Consider the following 24,387-nt stretch of genomic DNA (forward strand, 5'->3'; position numbering starts at 1 on the left):
TCTAGAAAATTGGTTTCCTCCCAGAGTACATAAATATGGGTTGCCACCACACTCTCAAGTACCCTCCTCAAAAAGGGCATTAGCAACTGGGTGATAGTTATCCAATACATCTGGGTCTAGAGATTTAAATCTAATCAAGAAGTTAGAAGTTGACAGATATACAGTTTCTCTACTGTAACAAAAAGCAGAAGTAGGTGACCTAACTAATTGCTCAAGTGTAAATCCTGCCAGAGATTATTCACAAGGAGGGAGGGGCTGGAATCATGACGGAAATCAGAAACCACTGCTAAGCATCCTTTGGGAATGTCTAGTTGCCCCAGAATAACCCATCTGTGTGCACACACAAAATGTGATTCAAATCGAGGAGGACTAAAAAGAAAAAGCTGTCCATTTCTGTATGGTGCAGTATCAGTTCATTGCAACACAATATTTGTGAGTTGCAGGGCAGACAAACTTAAGTCTAGTCAATTAATTTAGGAATTGGAGAAGCAGAGGCTTTCCATGGTGTTCTTTTAAATGCTGGCTTACTCTGCAACTTTCCATTCTTCTGTCTGTAATGTCCCTAAAAGAAATCAGTGCTGCTCTTGGTTTTTCTCAGTTTCTCACAAAGAGTAATCAAGTTTATAGTAGTACAAAAATCAGACAAAAATATTCTTATTTGTGCAGCCAAAAAATAACCTCCTGATTACAGCATGTGTTTTTCTAGGTATAGAGTTACTTAAATTGGATAGCCAAAATATTTCTTGGCTTGTTTTGTCCTGGATTGTAAGAGGGCTTTTAAGTTTTGCGACTTGCATGTACTAATGTGTTGCACACTTTGTGAGCTTGCAGCTTAAAAATAAGTTAGAAAATACTTGGACTAACAATTTCTATCCATTCGTTGGATGTCAGACAAGTAGTGGCATCTGCCAAGCCAGAAAAGGAAAGCCTTGCCTTATACGGAGAGCTCTGTGCAATGACACAATGGCTCCGATATAAAGAGTTGCTTGACCTGAACTCGAAGGCAGAGGAACAAAGAAACACCAAGTGACTGTTTTTGAGACCAAAGACAATTGAAAAAGCATCAAACTCATCTCGTGATGGATAAATTTAAGGCTGCTATCTTGCTGGCTGGGGTAGGGGATGCTCTGGGCTATCGAAATTTCACCCGGGAAAACAATGCTTTAGGTGCAAAGATCCAAGGGGAACTGAAAGAAATTGGGGGACTCGAGAACCTTGTCTTGTCCTCTGACAAATGGCCAATGAGTGACAATACTCTTATGCACATGGCTACCGCTGAAGCTCTCATCACAGGTAGGAAAAACTCGTCTGGACACAAGCTGGGAGGGGAGAAAGAAAACTGGAGAAAGAAAACTGGAGAACTGTAATTGCAATGTTCTGCTAGCTGATCAGTGAGCTTGTGTAGAGATCTGTGCTACTTTCAGTGATCAATGTATAGTATGCCTTACATATTTGCCCTAAACTTACTGTGATGGCTAAGAGTGTAAACTGTGAAATAAAAAAGTACTTGCTTCAAATACCGCCTCAACTATGAATTCACAAAGTGGCCTTAGGCAAGCAGCTTATCTCTCAGCTGTCTATCTGCAATACTGGTCTGCCTTACCAAGTTGTTATAAGAATTACTGAGAATAATTTATGTGAAGCACTTCAAACCTCATTTTTTTTAATATGAAAGTGCCATTCACAGTAAGTAAGGTTGCCTATTTATTAGCTCTCTTCCTTGGTTGTATAAAGTTTATTATTAAAGGTATAAATTAAAACAATACATATTATCTTAAACTGGATGCATTGGTGTGAACTTGCTTTGAGCAGAAAGTAAAAACCTAAGCCTTTTTCATTTATCACAGGTACCAGTTCCTGTCTGGTATACAAGCAGCTGCCTATCATAGTAAGAATCAACTGTCTTCTGCATAAAAATGCATCTAAAATTGTCATTTTCCTTTTTAATGCAATTGTGTTTTACAATCCAATTTATATGCAGTATTTAGGATGCATGCCAGATGGGTCTGAACAAAACATCTGTATCTTTGCTAAAACAAATGCACTTCCTCAGATAGAACTTTTCTCTTGTTCTCAATTTGTTTTTTAGCAAGAGAAATGTCAAAGCCAATGAAATTTCACTTGCATTCCACTCTTATCTGACTGCTGCTGAGCTGCTCTAAATTTAGCTGCCAGAGGTCTGTTGAAGAGAATCTTGGATATTTCATGTCTAGCTACTAGTCAGCCAATGATGTGAGCAGGAGCTAATACTCTAAAGATAATGGCAAGTTGTCAACCTATCAAAGGAAAGGATGACTAACATACTTCTGAATATAGTCAGTGATTAAATACACATCACATGTTTCTTGCTTCTTGACCTCTATATGAGCATAAATGTTATCTGCAAGGCTTATTGAGCTGTTTTGCAACCATTTTGAGTTACATTAGCTGTAGAATAGCAAGTTCTATATCTCTGTGTCTATATGGTATATACACAGCAGGGCAGCTGTTGGTTCAAAATACACCTTGTTCTTGATTCCATCACTTGCATTTCAAGACACCAGCTATTTAATATCTATGTGTTCTGACATGTGATCTTTCTGTCCCAGATAGAGAAACATGATAAATAAGTGTTTTTTTAATTATTCAAGACCATATATAATTTCCCATTAAAAAAATGGTACATGGGAAAATTAATCTTAACCCAGAATGGGAGAGGAGATAGAGATGGTATCACAATTTGTGGCTATCTGCCACTGGATCAGGATGGTTAATGTGGAATCTAACTATGACATCTGGTCAGTTCTAGATAGGTGGAAGGCATCTACCTAAACTTTTTTTCCCTTTGTATTTTGGTGACTGCTTTGCCATGCTTAAAATATATCCATTAGGGATGTCTCAGCCAGAAATCAAAATCTCAGGCTGGGCTAATAAGAGTCTGCACTACCATGCAAAACCATGTTTTACAACCCAGATTTGTCTAAGCCAGGAAATATCTGTTACTCCTACAATCAGGCATGGCAGTCACTGCAGAGGGACCCGGGGCCTAGGATGCCAACAGAGCCATTATCCAGGTGGACGGTGCAGGGGTGGGGAGAGTCCATCCATACAGCAGGGTTTTTGTATTGTATTGTAATCAACCGAGCTACACTGGAGAGAAGGATTGTAGTAAGGATTTTTCACTGAGGTGGGATGAAAGTCTCAAGATTAGTTGTAGGTGGCCAAGCAGAACTATGTGTTGTTTCTCTGTCATCATCACTGTAATTCTTCAAGTGTTCTCCTGGATTTGACTCTCTGCAGTGTTAATATAGCATCAGCTGGTCTTTGGGAGTGGAGTCAGGCAGTAGACATACTACCTGTGAGCATTTTCCTCCTGCCTTTTCTATCCACATTGCCTCTGATTATGTGTGGTAAAAAGGAAGGTAGAGGAAAAATAAGAGAAAGCAAGCTCTTCCCCCCCTGCTATTTGAGGTAAAAAATATGAGGCAACAGTGATATATATTTGAAAAACTTGCTAAGAAATATTTATCCTGATCTTGACTTCATACTGGTGAAGAGAAATGAGAGAGAGAGAGAGAGAGAGAGAGAGAGATAAAGTAGACTTCACAAAGGAAATTCAGGGTTCCCATTAATGCAGGGGTTCATAGGGGAGAATGTCAAGGTGGGAGAGGGCAACTCACCAGTACACCTCTTCAAATGCCACCCTGCAATCATGTCTAACCAATCCCTACCCACCCACCCTACCCAGTTTGAAAACTAGAAGTGGGACCAGCTGGGAAAAATGAAGAACAGCCTGTGAGGCATTTGCAGGAGTAAGATTCCTACTCAACAACCTTCTGGATAAGATTCACCTTGTGGTCATTTTACCAGTTTATCAAATGTTTGGAGAATCCAAGGAGATCTCTACACCTCAAGTTTATTGCACATTCATGGTTGCTCACTCACTGAATTGTGCGGGTCCATTACATGACATCGTCGTCATCCAGTCATTATTCAACTATTTCCTCCCACCTATCCCGTGTTTTCCTCAAATGGAAAAAAATGGGTATTTTTCCAGATATGCGCAAATGGAACGCCATGTCCTGCCTGTGTATTTTTCCCCTAGCATGAATGAAGCGCTGAGTGTGGCTGTTGGGGGCGTGGTCATGATGTTGAAGGTGGTGACGAAGGTCTGATGGGCGTTCAGCCTTCCTGCTCCTGCACCATTTTGGCTCCTCGCCATTTTCAGCCTGCCTGTTCAAAACAGGGCAGCAGCGGGGGGGGGGGCAGAGCGGAGGAGCAGCGGAGGGACTGAGCAGCAAGGACTGGCCAAAAGCACGGAAGAGGGGGGCAGGGCCCAGGGAGATGGGGGGGCTGTCCAAATGTCAGTCCCCATCCACCAGTGATGTGCAAGCGGAGGGAAAGGGGCAGGAACCCAGGAGCAAGTATCACTGAACCTGGAGCGTGTGTAATGCCTCTTCACAGAAACATAACACTATGGGAACGGCCAACTACAGAGAAGGAAGTGCGTGTAAAGGGAATCAGTTGTGATTCTGCATTTAAAACGGAAGTGGAAAGCCCCATTTTAAATGCAGGATTTTAGGCTTCCTGGCATATAGAAGGGGAAGAAATGGAAGCAGTGGCAGATTTTATTTTCTTGGGCTCCAAGATCACTGTAGACAGTGACTGTAGCCATGAAATTAAAAGACGCTTGCTCCTTGGGAGGAAAGCTATGGCAAACCTAGACAGCATAGTAAGAAGCAGAGACATCACCTTGCCAACAAAGGTTCGTATAATCAAAGCTATAGTTTTCCCACTAGTAACGTATAGCTGTGAGAGCTGGACTATAAGGAAGGCTGAGCGCCGAAGAATTGATGCTGTTGAACTGTGGTGCTGGAGAAGACTCTTACAAGTCCCCTGGACTGCAAGGAGGTCAAATCAATCCTAAAGGAAGTCAACCCTGACTGCTCATTGAAAGGACAGATGCTGAAGCTCAAATATTTTGGCCACCTAATGTGAAGAGAAAACTCTCTGGAAAAGAACCTGATGCTGGGAAAGACTGAAGGCAAAAGGAGAAGGGGACGGCAGAGGATGAGATGGCTAGATAGCATCACTGATGCAATGAATATGAACTTGAGCACACTCCGGGAGAGAGTGCAGGACAGGAAGGCCTGGCGTGCTATGGTCCATGGGGTCACGAAGAGTCAGACATGACTTAACGACTGAACAACAACAACAACAAAGACATCCCTCAAGGCTTCTGGGTGTTGTTCTGAGATCTTCGAGAAAGGATGTAATATGGAGCATGTGCTGTCAATGTCTTGATGACTGTACTGGAGACACAATTTTAAGGAGGGGAAAAAATCAGACCTATTTTAAAATAATTTTAAAACGTATGATTTTTCCCTCCATGAAAATTAATTACAGATACAGTTTTCAAGACAGAAATAGTACATGCTACAGACTTACATCCCTTCTATATGCTATTGGATATCTGGGTTTTTTAAAATTATAGTATGGCAACACGTATAGCTGCTATTAAAAGCAAAAGATGAGGCAAATTTCTTTCCCTCTCCCTCTTTCTCTCTGTGTGTTTTCCCTCTGATTAGTTAACTCCTAGTAAATACCTTTTTGCTTGTTTTTACTGTAAAGCAGAACTCTTAGGAAGCATCTTTTGGAATCAGACAACTTGAAATTGTTGCTCATGTGGAGTTGCATTGCGCGGTGTATTTGAACCAATTCATTTTCTTTCAGGCATCTGTTTCAGGTTTACCTTTTTTATTTCTTTTATGTACACATGTAGCAAATAAAGCTTTTTCTGGAGTTGAAATAGAAGTATGGGGAAAGTTTTACTTGCTTAATTTCTCTATATCAGGTTGTTTTTAAGGCAGAAAGAGAAGGAACAGTGAAAGTGTATTAATTCTATGTATTACTATCAATACAATGTTTGAGAACACCACACCACAATGGATGAGCAGTCACAAAAGCAATACTCTGTGAGAATTAGCTGATGTAATTTTATTTATGTATTTACCAATTACCAATCCTAAAAACTTGGAATGTATTACATTAAAAATCTCATTCTCTGTTGAGCAGTTCATTTGTGTGTTCCTTACCTTTCCAGATAAATTTAGGACACCTTTGTAGGACACACTTGTGAACATTTAGTCCCAATTTTTACACGTGAGCGGCTCACAAACTTTGTGGGTGCTGCTCTGTGTTTGGTATATGCATCGTTGACACGGACTATAGCCGGCTACCTTTCTTCTGCATTTCTATATTCAGGCAGATATGTCTGGTTAACATTAAAATTAAAATACCTGGAGATGACAAGACAATGCACCCATTCTAATTTAATTTTCTGGCCTTTCCATCCTAACAGCCTGAATATTATGTCCAAGTAGCATAGTACCACGCAGTAATGCAGCTCATTAGCGAGCTAACATTTTTAAATAAAGCAAGGCAAAACAAATAATTGTAAACAATGCAATATTTATTTAGGAAACAGTCTTCCCAACCTGGTGCTCTCCAGATATGTTGAACTACAACTACCATTATTTCCATCCCATGTTGTAATAAATGTAACTTTAAGAGCTAGTGCCTGAGTTTGCATTTTTCCTCCCTCCCCTTTTCCTTGAGTGTCATGTCATTTAGATTATAAGCCTGAGGGCTGGAACTGTCTTACTACTGATATTTGTAAGCTGCTCTGGGACCCTTTCTGGCTCAAGAAGAGTGAGGTAAAAAGGCTTTAAGTAAATATACCCCATCCAGCATGGCCATGCTAGTTGAAGATTATGACCTGATTCGTAATGAGAAGTTATATCGCGGAATTTCCATGTGGGGCTTTTTGTTGTGGTGGCTGCCATTTTGAATATTTAAGTGGAGGGAGGGTGCCATAGCTTGTCGTTCAGTGCAAACATGGTGAGAATGGGTTGCTGGATGCTTGACAAGCCACCCAGAACCCATGGGCTGTTTTAGGGGTGTGGGTAGCTTGTCAAGCACCCCAACAATCCACTGTTGCTGTGTTTGCACATAACAATAAGCTATGATGTGGCCTGCTGTGGCTTGAATATTCCAAATGGTGGCCACTGCAACAAAAAAATGGGAAATTCCCCACAGTGGCTTCCCGTTACATGCAAGCCCAGCCAATGTGAGTTGTAGTCTGACACATCTGGAGGGCAACAGGTTGGGAAAGATAAAACATGAAATCAAGCATGTAAAAAAAAAAAAATAGCATGGTAACAGCTAAAACTGAGCCAAAGAGAGGAAAATACTATGTCAGGACAAAATATGTAGTTAATAGTAGTATTCCAAATAAATTACTAACCCATTAGGAGGTTATCACTCTCAAGCCACGACATAAATAAAAGTCACCATTGGAAGCTGCTGAAAACAGCTAGCCAAACAGAGCATGTGATGTTTCTAAACTTATTGCATGTTTTGGCCTGATCAGGTGATAGTCCTTTTGTGAGTGCCATATTTCTCATCATCACTCCATGCATGCAGCAAGAGGCTTATACACATTATGCTCCTTGCATAAAGTGTCATCATGTGGAATTGTTATTTGGCAGTCTCTGACTGGAGGCTGTAACACAGCCTTTCCCAAGCCAGAGTCCCCAGCTGTTGTTGGACTATAATTCCCATCATCTCTATCCACATGGCAAGTGGACAGGAATGATAGGTGCTGTAGTCCAACAGCATCTTAGGGCCCAAGGTCAAGAGAGGCAGCTAAATTACAAAGTAGCCCTCAGAAAGCAATGCAAGAATTTATTCTCTGGAAAACTGCAGTCCCAATGGGTAATCTGCAACATTCCTGCTCCCCAAACACACACGCACACACACACACACACACACACACTCCTCTAGCCTTTCTAAAAGAAAAAGATCTAGTTTCAGGTACAGCTAGTGGACCTATGAATCTCATGATTTTTGACCAATCAAAAAACATCTGGACTACTTTTTGCAATGGACGAATACTTAATTTCAGGCGCAATCCTATACATGTTTAGACAGAAAAAAGGCCTACAACTGCCAGCATTCCTGGCTGGAGAATGCTGGAAGTTTGTAGGACTTCTTTTCTGTCTAAACATGGATAAGATTGTGCCCTTAATGTGTAAAACATGACCAAACAAGGGATCCTAAAAGGGGGAAATAAGGGAATCCACATATTTCCTGCAGTATCCAGTCTACCAGAAAAACCGTCTTGAATAGCATAATTCTTCCACAGGTTAATTGTGAATGGCTTCACAGGTACATCTAAAAGCAGCTATTGCTTCAGTCAGCAATTCTTTTAATTTGGGTTCTAGTAAAAAAAGAAAGAAAAAAGACCAGCCATAAGCATTAGTGTTCTTTCTTATGACCTCCACAGTTGCACACACATGTATGTAAGGAAGGGAAATGCTGAATGAAGGAGCATAAAATACAGAGCAGCACTTTCCGCAAGGGCAGAATCCGGTGGTGGGACAAAAGAGGCAAAGTACATTTTAGGAGGGAACATGTTTGGTATCACATGTTAGATTCCTGAAAGAGAAATAATGATATATTTTGTTTTAATACTCCCATCCCAAACATATTTTATCTGAATAAAATCCTATTGATTTTGATGGAGTAAGTGTGCTTAGGATCTCATCCTGATTTTAATTTTCATCTTATGAGTCATTTATAATTTGTATGTGAAGAGTGCCTCTCCTTTAAGTAACCAGAGGGTCCAGCAATGTGGGGGGCGGAGCTACCTGTCTGGAAGAGGACCCTCCATCCCTCTCTGGTGCTGCTATGGAAGAACAATAAAATGTATGGGGCGGGCTGGGAGAGAGAGTTTGGTCTACTGAAGAGACAAAGGTATTGTGGATGGGAAGAAAGCCCAAGCAAAATATTGATGATCTTAAGTCTTGTCACATTTTTTTTACCTCAGTCTTACTGAGGTAAAACAGAGACACAAACTAATCCCTGATTATACAGAGAGCTTTTCCATGCACATATTTAGTGTCCATACCCAGCGTAATAACACACCTGGAAGACCCACCACTCTTCTGTCCCTCACAATGAGGTACCTAGGTGGATTAGAATCCACACTTCACCTAAGTTAACATTGAAACCAACTAAAAATGTGTGCTTTTATCTTTTAGAGTGAAGTCCTAAACACACTTAGTAGTGATGGGAGCCCATTGAACATAATGGAACTTACTTCTGAATAAACATGCATAGAATAGCACTGTTAATAATTTAGCCAACTTGTGTTTATGGCAGGGTATTTCCCAGCTGCTAAGGGTTAACTGCTCCAGGTTAAGCAACCTTGGCAAATGAAAAAGCAGCTGCATGTTTTTCTTTCCTTCTTTTAAACATTTCCTGTTGCTTCTTCACCTGACCTATAATACTTCCCCCCACCCGCACCCCCAACAGATTACTGGTGTTTAGAAGACCTGTATCGGGAACTTGTAAAACGTTATGTTGATGCTGTTGATAAGCTTCCCGGGAGACGGTCAGACCCTGCTACTACTGAGGCTTGCTATCAGCTGAAGCCAGACAACTATCTCCTAGCTTGGCACACACCATTTAATGAGAAAGGTAAGATGGGTTGTTGGGGTTTTTTCTGAGTAGAAACTATCCTACATCATAGTCCTTTTAAAGTAGGGATGGGCAACTTATCCTACAGCTCCCAACGGCCCTAGCCAGTGCAGCCAATGGTGAAGGTTGATGGGAGTTATAGGCCAAAACATCTGGAAGGCTGCAAGTTGTCATCCCTGTTTTAAAGCAACCCTATCTTATTTTTTCTATGTAAATTAATGTATCCAATTTTTGGCTTAATGGTTTTACTTATAGTCATGAATCTTTGACTCTTTAAATTCAGGAGGGTATGAAGAAGGGAGGGGGAAACCTAAAGGGGAGGGAAAGGGCAGGAGTGAGGAGGATAGGGGAAGGGAAGGAATTACTGTTTGTATTGTACTGAATGAAAATCAATAGAAAATGGAAATCAAAATCTAATAAACTGTTAATAACAACAACAAGTAACCCAAAGTAGTTCAAGTGATATGGTACTATAAAGAGATTAACAAAATCCATTGGAGACCAATTAGTCCAGTAATTGGCAAATGAATCCCAGCTCATTATCAAAATTATTTTGGCAGCATTCCACAATTTCAAACGCAAGCCTGCAATCCTTATACAATACTGTTATTTGTTTGGGGTCAGTCTACATTACCTCTAGGCATCTCTTACAATTCAGTGCTGCTGAGGATTTCCCCCCAAAACTGATTCTTGAACTGGTAACCTTTGTCCTAGAGGGCCTGAGGGGGTAGGAGGAAATGAATCTGGGGGAAGGCTGAATAATAGACAAAGGGAGAGTGGCGTTTGTCTTGCAGATGAAGATCTGCTGAGCAGCTGAAAGGAGGCAAGGTTGCTTGGAGTTGGGTTGTTGTAGACCTTCATCCTGGAAAAAGGAAAGGTTCCTCCTGTGCAAGCACTGGGTCATTACTGACCCCTAGAGGGACGCCACTTGCGCTGGCGTTTTCGTGGCAGAGTGTAGCAGGGTGGTTTGCCATTGCCTTCCCCAGTCGTGACCACCTTTCCCCCAGCAAGCTGGGTACTCATTTAACCGACCTCAGAAGGATGGAGGGCTGAGTCGACCTGAGCCAGCTACCCAGAGACCCGGCTTCCGCTGGGATTGAACTCAGGTCGTGGGGGAAGTTTCAGTTGCAATACTGCCGGCCACCACTCTGCACCACATGACAGTGTAAATAAACCTTTATAAAAGAAACACCAAAGTGCACTCTCCAGTGCCCTCCTTCTAGGAAGCCGATGTCTGGGTAGCGCTGAAACTCCTGCGAGTTCACCCCTCTCAAGGCTGGAGTGCAGGAGCATAACACTACTTTTCCACAGAATGTGCAGGTCTTAAAGACTTGGATGTTCCAGCCTGCATTTAAATGAGTGGATGCCCATCATTACATAATAACTTGAATAGTTTACTGTTCCTGTTGTTTTAAATGTTTTATGCTGCTGTTTCAGTTAATTGTTTTTTATATCTTATATTTTAACATTTTTATCTTGTTAACTGCCTTGAGGAGGCTTCCCCTCAAAAGATGGGATAAAAATACTTTAAATAAATATTCCTATGCATATAAAGCTGAGAGTAAGCCCCCTTGAACTTAGCAGGGCTTACTTTTGAGCAGGCATGCATAGGATTGCACTGTTAGAATGCAATCTTATGCATACTTACCTTGTAGTAAGCCCCACTGGACAAAGTGGGACTTACTTCTGAGGAAGCATGAACAGGATTGTATTGTAATTCTTTTGGAATCTTAATGATTTTCCAACTTGCTGCTATCTCAATATTACCCAATACTAAATCCTTGTTCATTCCATAGTCTTTCACATAGTCCAGGAGAAATACTATTACCATCTGATAGCTTATTAAATTCTCAATTGATCTGATCCTAGTGCCTCATTTTAGCACATCCTTATAAATTAAGCATGTAATTGTTTCAATTCTTTATTTGCTTCATATGTTGACTGTGGACATCTCTACATCTGCAATTTATCACACACTCATGACTGGCCATTCATGGAAGTTTGTGGGACTGTTACATGACATCGTTTACTTCCAGTGATTTTCTGGAATCTTTCCCCCTGCCTATCCTGTGTGATCCCCAAATGGAAAAGATGCAGTATTTTTTGAGCCTGCATAACAGGAGCATCATGACCTGCCTGTGTACTTCTCCCATAGCATGAAAAATCCGCTTTGTTTGGGGTTGTTGGGAGTGCAGTCATGATGATAACAACAGTGACATTGGAGTGGTGGGCATGTTGGTATACTGACCTGCCGGTTTGCTGCCATGCTGTGACTAAATGCAATGCACTGGCATTTGCTCCTGACATCGGCTGCTTACTCCACAACACAGAATTGTCGGCATGCCAGCATTTCAGCAGTTTGCCGGTAAACCAGTGCCTGCAGGGGTGGGGTTCATAGGGGTGGGGTTGGTGGAGGTTGCTGTCCACCCTCATTGTGTGTCAATCACAACTAACCCACCAATAATCTGCAAGGGTAGGGAAAGGGGCAGGAATCAGGGAGGAAATTTCATGATGCCCCCAGTATGTGTAATGGCTTTTTGCAGAAAAGTAGGCACCCTGTGAAAAGGTAAGGAATGGAATATAATGAGATAGAAACAACTGTGTAAAGGAGCCTGCTCTAATCCCATGATGAAACCAGATGGAGAAAGCCTGAGTATTGATGCGTATTTCTGCTCCTGCATTATAAACCCATGTGCGTGTGTATGATTTTTCACCCTCTTACAAACACAGGACACCTTTCTTCCCTGCATGGGTAGTGTGACTGTGTAGGGTAGGATTGTGCCCATTATATAGTTCTGCAACGATTCCATATTTGCTTGGATATGCTAAGTGAACTGCCAGGAATTCCTTTGGTAGGGCACTGTGTCCTTCCGTAAATTATCTCTGCCCAGTTTTATATCTATTTAAAGAGTCTTTGTTCTTGGCGTGATGCCTCCTCATCTAGATTTTTGTCCTGGAATTTAGTATTTATTTTCAGGAATACAATGTTTCATGTTTCATTTAAGGGCCTACACTTGCTAGGGATGTTGTCAGTGCAAAGTGATCTATTCAAGCCAGATTGCTGAAATGGCAAAACTAGATACATATGAAACCGCTCACTGTAGGTGCCAAAGCAGAACTTCCCCATTCTGCCTATCATGCCACTTTCTGTTATTTCACTTCTGGTGTGTATGACACAAAACACCTAAGGATAACATGCAATCTGTAGAGATCTTTTTTTAGTCTGTAATACTGGCAGTTTGGAAGAGCTCACTTGTTCATTGGTACAACATGACCTCTCATGGCTGGTGCAGATTCTAGATCCAGCAACCATGTTGATATGGTACTATATTACTGGGCCACTGAGTGATATAGAATCACGCAACACTAGCGTCATATATTGATGCAGCATCGTGCCATAAACACTGCAATGTAATATGGTGATTATTTTTGTCTCTGTGCAATCCACCCAGTTTGACAGATCTGCTCTCTTCCTGACTTCAGCCTTCTCCGGACAGTTGGCTGGAGAGGAAAGGAAAGAGAATGCCTGGCAACGTCAGCCCACTTACTTCATTGTACCCCATCTGACCTGTGTTGTGCATTTTGCAGGGCACCAGGTAGACATGATAGCAGGACTCTACTCTCCCCCATGCATATATTGAGTATAATTAAGAAGGTGTTTGAGAAGGGATCGATCCCTCTAAAAGCAAGCTCACAGAATTGCATTAGCTATTTGGGATTCTGTTTCACCTCTCTTTTCTCAGGGCCAGTTCATTTGCTTCCCTGAAGCAGTAAAAGAGAAACCATGAATTGTACTCCTCCATTCACTGTTTTTCTTGGAACGTGTGAAGTGGCAGCCATGAATCTTCTGCATAGCAAGATCCAGCTAGGTAGCAATGAATGGGGGAGGGGATGCCAATGCTGAAAACTGCCTGCCCACCCTATCTGAATTAATAAAACTGTATTACGTGAATGACTAGTATGTGGATGACCAGGCGTGTGTGTGTGTATATTGTGTTGCATCCAGATTTAGAATTGGTGGAGATCCACTCACAAACTGAGAGGGTGGATGTGGTTTTTGCCAGTCTCTCCTTCCCCCTGTAGCCCCATGAAAATCTGCACTGAAGGATTGGGCAATCTTCCATAGCTGTATGGGAGACAGCATGGGGAACTATAAGGGGAAGGAAAATTGGTGGAAACTGTCTCCTCCACTTTCCTCCTGTGGGGAGTCTCTGCTGGATATCGAGTGGGTTCCATGAATGGAAGGGAAGGAGTACTTCCTGTCAGAGAATGGCTAGTCTGGACCGAACGCATTACTTTTATGCCAGAGTTGGCATAACTGAAAAATATATTGCATAACTAAAAGCTAAGGGCAATTTAGAAAACAGGACCCCAATGAATGATTCCAGAAAAGGGACTGTCTCCATTAAACTATGTGTGGAGACATACAAAATGAGAAAAATTTTAAAATCTGTGTTAATGTGCTCACAGCAGTTAGAATGCTAACAGTGAAGTAACGGAGCAAAGCCGCACCTATGGAAGAATGGTAGCAGAAGGTATGGTTTGTTATAATAATGAATAAATATTCAGCTATGCATTCTTTTAGTATGGATCATTTAAATGCTTTTCAATCATATGTCCAAGAGTGGGAACAGTTTATAAGATAATGGAAAGTTAAGATTTCCTTATGACAATGTGTGCAAACAAGCTTTAGTATGATTATAAATTTCATGCTCCCTCCTTGTGGTATTTGAATTTTAAACTTAAGTGGAAATATAAGCAGAATCAGGAGATTAATAGGCTTAAGAGAGAACAAGTGGGATCAGCAACAAAATGTTGTAGTGCCCTTTTCCAGGATACTTCATTCCATTTCCCCTCTCCCCCAGTTTTTCCATCTCTAGTACGAACACATATGGGAACTTGTGAACACTGAACATCCCTTGAGACCGTCATCCTCCAAGATGTGTCAGTTGGGGAACCTAATGCCCCCTGACTGGTCAACCCCTCTCACAACTTCAGATTCTCCCTGCCCCAAAACACCCCCAGGAACAGACACAAGTCCAAATTGAAGCTTAGACTAGAAAGCTCAGTACCCATCTGGAAGCATTTTATTTAATTTTTTTGTGTATTTATTATCTGAAAACACACATTCAGAATAAAATTAAACAGGGGCAGCCAGCAATAGTGTCAAAATTAAAACAGCGCTCAGCCCAATGTCCAGAGAGCACAAAATACAGCAGCAGCACAATAATAGCAGCCCAAACAAAATCCTTAGCATTATGAAAAAACAAACAGTAAACAAATAAGTTTACAATGCCCATTTAAACTGTGATGTAAACTAGGGGTCCCCCAGAAGGCCCTGGCCCCTAGAGGTAATTGAGTCCAGGCTTTTCACAGGACTTTTCTCCAGAACAACAGCTGTCACCACCTACTGATTTATAGAGAGCAGTAGGACTCTCCTCTTTATATCCTTAGCATGTGGGGTGAGATATGCCAATCTTCAAATCCACCCAGACCAGAACATAGATATTTGAAAGTATAAATATATATTTAATTATTTAACAGGTCAATGAGTTAATAATCATAATGGTTCTAAAAACATAATACCACATCTCTGCTTCCAATAGCCCCTCTCCCTTTCTTCTAATTCAAAACCCATCTCTGATTCTACTCACTGACTAATTTAACTTAGGGTGCAACCCTACACAGGTAGTCGGCACCCTCCGAACTTGGACGCTGCTGAGTATCCAATGCAGGGCAAGAGGAGAATGGAGGCTCTGTGTTCCCACTGCCTTGCATTTCTGCTAGATGGGCAATTTTGCCCATCTAGCAGCTGTGCCTTGGAGGGGGAGGGAAGGAGACTGGCGCAGCCATAGGAAATGACATACCACAGCTCCTCCCCTCCCTAGCCCTGGAGAGGTAGCCCCGGAGAGGTAGCCAGTTTTCTCCATACCCGCTATGAGGGAGCAGGGGAGGGGGTGGGGAGCACGGTTTCCTGGCTCCCAGGTCAGAGCTTTATCTCCGACTTGTAGCCAGGAAACTGAACAATTCTATGGTCTCCCAAATGCTGTTTAGGGGCCATTGGATTGCTCTCTTTCTCAGGCCCCTAATTCTTCTCAGTATCTCTCCATCCTAACTCCACTCCTTGCTGTCACAGCATCTCTCTAACTGTCCCTGTCCTTCTAATCATAAATAACTCAGGAAGAGCACTCATGGTTATGTACTCTGGGTTGTTCATGGTTAACAACCCATAGTTAAACCACAGTGCAGGGTTCACATGTAATGACAATTCATGAGCCCCTGAGTCAATGACAACCCTATACTCTGGGTTGTCATTATGTGTGAAGAAGGTCAGCAGCTTTACAAAAGACCTGCTCCTGGTGGAGATAAAACTGCTAGAACTGGTTTGTTGGTATGGATCAATACAACTCCCTGAATTTTTGGACTCTCCTCAGGGATGTTGCTATGGGCACTGTCACGATGAGAACCTGCACTTCAAAATGTACCACTACACCATGGCTCTGAAGTAGATCTCAACATGCAGGCAGGCTGATATCAGTGAAGCCATGGGGTTTTCATTTACTAAGCCCTTCTTGGGAGGAAGAATTATGAACCAACACAGACTCCAGAAAAGGCTGGATGAACAGGACTAGCTATAAAAATGCTGGTTTGCTTCCCATCTGGTGCAGCACTTTATCCGGTTCAGCTCCTAGTTTGGTGTGACTACTTGACTGGCCAGGGCTTTTGCTACTTTGCCAGAGACTTGCTGTTTGCATTGCTGGACAGCTCCCTAGTCTTGCCAGTAAGGCAGGTATCAAAGTCACACAAAAGAACTGGCAGGAACAGGACACAGCACCAAAATAATTTCTAGTTCCATAGCTGCAAGCGAACTGAATTCTCATGTCAGCGGCTTAGCTTTGTACAGTTCAGTAAGACACCACTGACTTAGTTTAGTCACTATGAAGGATACCAATCACTCAAACTGGTTTAATAATTATCCCTACACACACACACACACACACACACACAGCCAAAGAACCCTAAGAACTGTAGTTCTGTGAGGGAATGGCGGGGGGTAGCCATCTGTAACAGATGGTTCCAGCATCTTTGTTAAATAAGCATTACCCAAGATACTTTGAGTAAAGCTGCATCAATTAAACTAAAACCAACATATGTTCATAGTGTAGATATCCTTTAATTAAATCTGGAGCTGTTTTATTGGTGCAAGTCAAAAAGCTTTGAAATGAAGAGGTTCCTGTACCAAAGAATGGCTGTGGGTTTTTTTTCTATCACAAGCTTTCCGCAAGCTTTAGAGTTGAGACTACAGCTTAAACTACACAGTAGATTAAAGAGGTGATGTCTTTTATTATGTCTTTAACATAACTTCATGCAGCCTTCCCCAATCTGGCGCCCACCAGATGTGTTGGACTGCAGCTCCCATAATTCCCAGCCAGCATGGCCACTGTTGGCTGGGAATTATGGGAGCTGCAGTCCATCACATCTGGAAAGTGCCAGATTAGGGAAGGCTGATTTAACTTAACTAAACATATCATAACTAGAAACTATGTGTCTTTTCTTCCTCCTTATTACAGATGGGGGTTTGATTTTTATTGAGACCCCACTTGCACATGAGGTGGTGAAGTTTAATATTCCACTCCCCAGGCGTGATTTCACCAATAATCCACCCCCACACCCATGGCTATAGGGTTAGGAAAAAGTTCCCATTGGCACCAATGCAACATACAGTTTGATCCTGAATCAGTGCAATTTTGGCAGTTATCGCACCATGAATTAGCCATTCACTAGATTAGGATCCACATTGACGATCTACTGTGAGGCTACTGTAAAAGTCACCTTGCAGTGAAAAAACAAACTGATGAGAGATCGGAGATAAGCAAGAGAAGCCCCAGGCATTGTGTGTGTGTGTGTGTGTGTGTGTGAGAGAGAGAGAGAGAGAGAGCATGCATGTGCATGCATTTGCAGCCCCCTGGCATGGCCCAATGCAGCCCTAGGGGACAAAAAGGTTGTGCAGCCCTGCTGTATACTGAGGATGTAACAACCCAATGCCATTCATAGCTTAAGATGCAACAAGACACCTTGAGAGTCATTCAGTTGGAAGGCGGGTTATAAATTGACAAATAAACAGAACTGAGTTCCACCACTAGAGCTGAAGCTCATTCCTGTGTCTGGCAAGCGGGACACAACTAGTTGGCCTCCTTAACTATTAGAAATGGCTGACACCTATTGTTTCTATGGGGAGGAAGGGGCTTATAGGCTTAGTGGTAGCTTGGAAACCATATCCCTTAATCTCTGATGTGAGATGACCTGTACCACTCACTGTTGTATCTCACTGTTTTTACACACCCAAGGCAGTTTGCAACATGTCACAGAATAATATCAATAACAGAATAATAAAAACAGTAGCTGCAGATTAAAGTGGCCATTCATTGCTTCCCCCACACATGTTCCATGCAATTGGCCTACACAGAGCCTACCCCATCCACCCATCCTGGGCCTTCATGATTTCTCAAATCAGCTCTGTTAAGCCTTATTGGAATCTGAAGGGTTTAGACTGGAGGTGTTGGACTCCAACACCCTTCAGCCCCAACCGGCATGACAATGGTTGGGGTTAATGGGAGTTGTAGTCCAACAATATCTGGAATGCCACAGGTTCTCCCACTCCTGGTTTAGACTTTTAGTTCCCCCAATTCCTTCATGTCTGCATGACAGGTGGTGATTCAGAAGTACAGTGGATCTAAGCACAGTAGAGAGGACTGGCTGTTTCCCCACCCATCCCCTGGAGGGAGGGGGATCTCAGCTGGAACTGGATCTAGCCATGATGGAGGGGCACCTGGCTGCTGCTTTCTCTTCCTCTGGTGGCCCCAGAAATCTCCAGTGTTTGACTTCTTTTAAATATTATAAGTTGCTTTGAGCATTATTGATGGGAAAGAGGAATATAAGTAATTATAAAACTCTCTCTCTCTCTCTCTCTCTCACACACACACACACACACTCACACACGTGCATGCATGCGCATGCACATGCACACGCACACACACGTGCACACACAACTGGTCACAATCCAAAAAACCTGAAGGGTTTAAGTCCAACTGATTTTAATAGACACATCCTTAACTTTCACTCAAACATGAGTGGGACTTAAGCATTTTTCCTTTTGGCTTATTGCACTCTAGGGATGGTATCAAACTATCATCCTGTTAGCGCAAATGATGAGGAAACTAGGTTCTGAACTATGTGCAAGAGAAAAATCCAACTAAAGTTATATTTGTGCAAGTGCAGTTGCACAAGCGGTTGATTATGCTTGTGCAACCTGTTGCACATTCCACAAGCTGTTGTGAAATTGTGCAACTGCTTGCACAACCAGTTTCACAAACGTAAAGGGCAACCACTTGCGCAATTGAAGGATTCAGCAAAGCTCCACTAGTGCTAGTTGAGTGGAATGACACCATTGGATACTGCCCTATATATAGATATAGATATAAGCATGCACACACTCTCTGCATTATTGTTACTACTGTCCCCCTCCTCCTCCTAACTGCATAGCTTTCTGGCTGAGAAGGGATGGACCCATCATATTCCCTCTCCCATGCCACTTAAAAATTCACTAACAATACCTGTTAGGATCAGACATAGTTCAAAGTATTATGCCCAGCTTATTTGTCCTTTTAAAGACATCTACTTTAATTTTTATCAATGTAGGTTCAGGATTTGGAGCAGCTACAAAAGCCATGTGCTTAGGGATGAAATACTGGAAGCCTGAGAGGTTGGAATCTCTCATTGAAGTGAGCATTGAAGTTGGACGAATGACTCACAATCATCCTACAGGTAATATCCAGGGAAATTAACCTATTTGAATATGATGCAGAAAGCTTTGCATTTAGCAAATGAACAGCTAGCACAGGTCCTGTGTTGCAGGACAGCTGGCATTTTCTCAGATATATTTATAATTTAAGGACAAGTATGCAAACCACACTAACGGCATCTCTACACCAGCCTAAGATCCTGCATTTAAAATGGGGCTTTCTGCTTCTGTTTTAAATGCAGGATCACAATGACTGCCTTTTTCACCCGCTTCCTTTCCCCCCTCCCCTTTCCCTCTCCTTCTCCCTGTATCTGAGTCTTCCATTATCTTTCATTGATCTCGCTCCACTTCTTGCCGCTTTTACTCTTTTCATGGAGGAAACTGAAGCGGAACACAAAGGGGTAATCTGATAGCTCTGTGATCTATTTAAAAATTGAACAAAAGGCATTTAGTGCAGGAGACGCCTTGGAGAATCACGGCGTCATTTAAAGAGCCCATAAACTTCTGTGAAGGCACAATCTCAATTGCAGGATAAAAGCTCTGTGTGAAGAAAGCCTAAGGTTAGAACTACACTCACCATCTTTTCATCATTTGGCAAATGCAGGGGTAGAGGAACAGTTCTGGGGAACAATTGGTAGATTAGAAGGGGTGCTTATTCCTTCTCCTACCCATCAGGTTCCCCCTGCAAATGCCCCCCGGGCAGTTTCTAATGGTTTTTTTTCCTGACCAAGCTCAAAAACTAGAAGGAAGACTAGGTGAGAGGAAAATGCTCTCTGGGAGAGCATTTGCAGGAAGAATCTTGATATTATTCAGAGCAGGCTGAGGCAATCTAATGTAGCGTTCTAATATTAAAAACAAAGTTACAAAGAACAATAGAAATACACACATCCCAACACACCTATCATGTTTACTCAGGAGTAAGTCCCCTTAATTTAACGGGACTTACTCCCAAATAAGCGTGTATAGGCCTGTAGCCTTATGCTGCTCTTTGCTCAGCACAACTGCAGTTGGAGGCTAGTGCCTGGGTTCTGTAGTGTGCCAGATGACAATTGCTTGCCGTAGGTCAGGTTAAAGTTATGCACTAAAGCATGCTTTTCCAACTGTAGTTGTTAGAGTGTGACAATGGAAATGGGGCATATTGAAAGAAAAGATGAGGACCAAAGGCATGGAGCAGGGAGAGGTAGTTCTAACAGGATGACTGCAAGAAGAAGAGCAAGAATGAGCAGGGTGGTGAAGCAGCAGAAGCACTGGCAGAGAGGAGGGGCTAGAACATAGGAAGCTGCCTTATACTGGGTCGGACCATTGGCCCGTGGAGCCCAGTACTGTCAACATTGACCGGCAGCAGCTCTCCAGGGTTTCAGGCAGGATTCTTTCCTAGCCCTACGTGGAGGTGCCAGGAACTGAACCCGGGACCTTCTGCATGCAGAGCAGGTGCTCTACCCCTGAGCCATGGCACCTCCCTTTTGAACTAGAGTCTGGGGTAGGAAGAAGTCTGTCTGTCTGTCTCTGTTGGTTTTCCATTATTGCAAACCCTTCCTCTTTTGGCATCCACCAATCAATGGAGCAATAAGTGGTCTGCAATCAGGAGAACCACTGATTATTGGTGGCGGGGGGGACGGACATCTGTGCAAACCATCCTTGTTCTATGATTTCATTTGCCACCACAACTAAAGACCAGCTTGAATACAGCCCAGTGTAAAGTGTCCACAGTCAGAAAAGCAAAATTATCTTAGGTTGTTTATAGCCTCTAGAAGCAGCAAGCAGACAGAGTGAAGTCCTCAGTACACTGGCACTAGGTGAGGCTGCAAGACAGATCAATGCCCAAAGCGAGTTGTAGTGATGCCATGCAAAAACATCAGCCATAGTTAATCAGAAGAAAGTGTTACAGTTAGAATTTTAATCAACCTCATGTTGAAGCTGCTGTTCCTGCAGAATGTAATTGAATGATATGCAACAGGTCGCTCATTCCTTATGACGTTATGTTTAAATGGTTCTGGAACGCATAAAAACAGTTTGTTCTGAACCCATACATCCCATTTTCGCATCCCCTTTGGAATGTTAACATCACACAACAATCATAACACATCAAATGGCTGCCTCTTAAGTAGAGACACAAGCTCTAAATCATATTAAAGAGTTCCAGGGTTGTGATTATGTCGGTATGCCCCAACCTAGCTGGCAAGGGTTCACACAGTTTTATTTTCTAGCTTTTAAAATGAGTGATACAATTACAAAATATGTGAATGTAAAACATCTATGTTTGAGCAATTTAAGCTGCAAACCTATTCACATTCACTAGGGAGTAAGCTCCACTGAAACAGTGAAACTTACTTCTGAGTAAACATGTATAGGATGATCTGCATGTCAGGTTCACTGGGTTGGATCCAAAGGTTCCCTTCCTCCAATGGAAGTAAAAGACTCCTTCCAAAGGAAGAGATCCTTTGGTTCCAACTCACTGTCTCTGCAGTTTGGCATGATTGATTGAGACCATCATTGTTGGTCAATTGTTTCATTGCTTCTTCACTTTGCTGTTATATTAATCTTAGCAGGGCAGAACAAAATTGTTACGAAGTCTATATCACGGCTTTTTATTTTGCCTTTTAGAGAAGCATTGCTAGATCTTTTGGCGTATTACATGAAGGATCTGTATGTATAATACTAACAATGCTGCTGGTGCTTAAATTTAATTAACTGAATTCAAATAAATCCATCTCAGATAGGATTCTTGCCTTAATAATTTAACTTCTATGCTTTTATCAGCAGTCTAACTCATGGAAATTAAGTATGTGAAGCATTTCCTGGCATTAGGTTTAATACCTGTTTTGTTGGTACAAAAACATTTCTCTGAGCTCAATATACTTATTTTCTTCTACACCTGTAGACTAATTTTTATAGACGTGTGCAAAATTATGCATAGTGTACTGAAAGTGGACAAGGAGATGTTTTTCTTCCTCTCTCATAATATTAGAACCTGGGGTCATCCCATGAAGCTGAATGATGGGAGATTCAGGGCAGATAAAAGGAAGTCCTTCTTCACACAGAGCATAGTTACATTATGGAATTTGCTACCACAAGATGTAGTGTTGGCCACCAACTTCTGGATGGCTTTAAAAGAAGATTACTAAATTCATAGAGGAGAAGGCTATCAATGCAGCTATTAGTCATGGCTATATATTATCTCCAGTATCAGGGGTGGTCTGCCTCTGTATACCAGTTGCTGAGGAACACAAGTGGGCAGGTGCCGTTGCACTTCTGTCCTGTTTCTGGGCCTCCCATGGGCATCTGGTTGGCTGTGTTAGATAGGCCTTTGGTCTGATCCAGCAGAGCTCTTCTTATATTCTTATGTTCTTCTTTGTGCTGTTTGGTGGGGTACAACCCCCTTTTTTCACCATAGTCCTAATTAATTATCTTCATATGCTAATTTCAGGCTTTTTGGGATCACTGTGCACAGCTCTGTTTGTTTCCTATGCAATACAAGGAAAGCCACTGGTACAGTGGGGAAGAGAAATGATGAAGGTTGTTCCGATGGCTGAAGAATACTGCAAAAAGACCATTAGGCACATGGCAGGTAAAACTGTATAATATGCCATTTCAAATTCAACTACAAGGCAAAACCTTCATGTTTCCTGTGCTCAGTAGTTTTGAACTAGTAGCTTCATTTTCCCTCCTGTCATTTCAGACATTGCCCTTTTCATCTGGAATGGAATCTTGATGGTATTCTTATGAGCCTAGGGAGTGCACCCTGTTCTAGAAATATACCTATATGTATAATTTAAAAAAACAAACACTTATTTGTTCATGTGGATGAACAAGCAACATGCTTCTGACAGGCACTATGTTCTTTCACAAAAGTTCTTAAACTTTTAGCTAAACTTTTTTTGGGGGACTAGGCCAGGGCAGGTGCAGGATTAATGTATATAGGTCTGCCATTGACAGAAGGATGCTGTCATTCTACCAGCACAATGCCAGCCCTGGGTAAAAAATGTGAGCCTCTTGAAACATGTGCTTGTAACCCTGCCACTGTGGAGCACAGTGCTATTTTGGAAAAGGGGGGGGGACAAGACACCTGCCTGAAACAAGATGGAGCCCCATTTCTCAAGGGATCTGTCCTGTTGAATAGTTCAGAAGATATGTTCGGGGGGGGGGGAACCCAAATATTTGTTCAATATTCCTGTTCTTTTAAACATAAAGATACCAAGTCCACAATTAACTGTTCTGCAGTGCTCATTTCATTTCATTTCATTTCATTTATTATATTATATTTCTATACTGCCCATAGCCGAAGCTCTCTGCGTGGTTTACAAAAGTTAAAAAAACATTTAAAAATACATTAAAGATAGCGCGCTTGTGCGCGTGCACACACACACACGACTGTAGACAATCTAAAATTGTTTTTAAATATATATCTAAAAATAATTTTTAAGCAATGAACCAATCATTATTCTCACTCTGCTGCTCTCAGGGCCAGCTTTACTACTAGACAGTCACAAATGATTGCCTGTGATAGCACTTTGTAGCAGGCAGGATGTTTGCTGCATGCATCAGAAGATTATACTTGCTTGGCACACTTGATTCTTCAGCTCAGGAATAGCAGAGTGCATAGGCCATGATGCTGGAAGGAAGGAAGGAAGGAAGGAAGGAAGGAAGGAAGGAAAGAAAGAAAGAAAGAAAGAAAGAAAGAAAGAAAGAAAGAAAGAAAGGCCAAGTCCATGGAGGAAGTTGGGAAGGGAAACTGTAAGCCCAAGGCTGTAGATAAGGCACAAGTGGCTAACAGCAAGCATCTGTCAAGTGCCACTGAGGGTCCCACAGCTGAGCAATGTGGCTGTGAGGGAAAATCCTGACTTAGCCAAGGGCCAGGTAGGTGGATGAAGAGTGACTGGCAGTCAAGGATTGTCAGAATCTGCTGTGACAGGGAAAGTGCAATGGCAATATTTTATCTAGAGTGCCAACCTTAAGACTAGCCCAGGCTGCCTTATGTCATCCCTTTTGATTGCAACTTGGCTTTTCTGTAAGCAAAGGTTGAAACGTTGCCTGAAGAGGGATAAGAACATGATGGTTTTGTT

At 42.1% G+C, this 24,387-nt stretch overlaps 1 protein-coding gene across 1 annotated transcript in view; it reads left to right on the top strand.

Annotated features, from left to right (window-relative positions):
- The first annotated feature begins 1,002 nt into the window (after window positions 1-1,002).
- The window catches only part of ADPRHL1 (ADP-ribosylhydrolase like 1), a 41,353-nt gene continuing 17,968 nt past the window's right edge, over window positions 1,003-24,387 (top strand). The window contains exons 1-4 of the mRNA XM_084844571.1: window positions 1,003-1,293; window positions 9,358-9,522; window positions 19,222-19,347; window positions 22,752-22,892. Coding sequence (XP_084700697.1) covers window positions 1,080-1,293; window positions 9,358-9,522; window positions 19,222-19,347; window positions 22,752-22,892 — 646 coding nt within the window. The 5' untranslated portion in view covers window positions 1,003-1,079. The remainder of the gene's footprint in view (window positions 1,294-9,357; window positions 9,523-19,221; window positions 19,348-22,751; window positions 22,893-24,387) is intronic.

Source organism: Heloderma suspectum, chromosome 3 (genome assembly GCF_057233095.1).
Source record: "Heloderma suspectum isolate Gila_16-S chromosome 3, 16-S_ref, whole genome shotgun sequence".
NCBI classification, from domain to species: Eukaryota; Metazoa; Chordata; class Lepidosauria; order Squamata; family Helodermatidae; genus Heloderma; species Heloderma suspectum.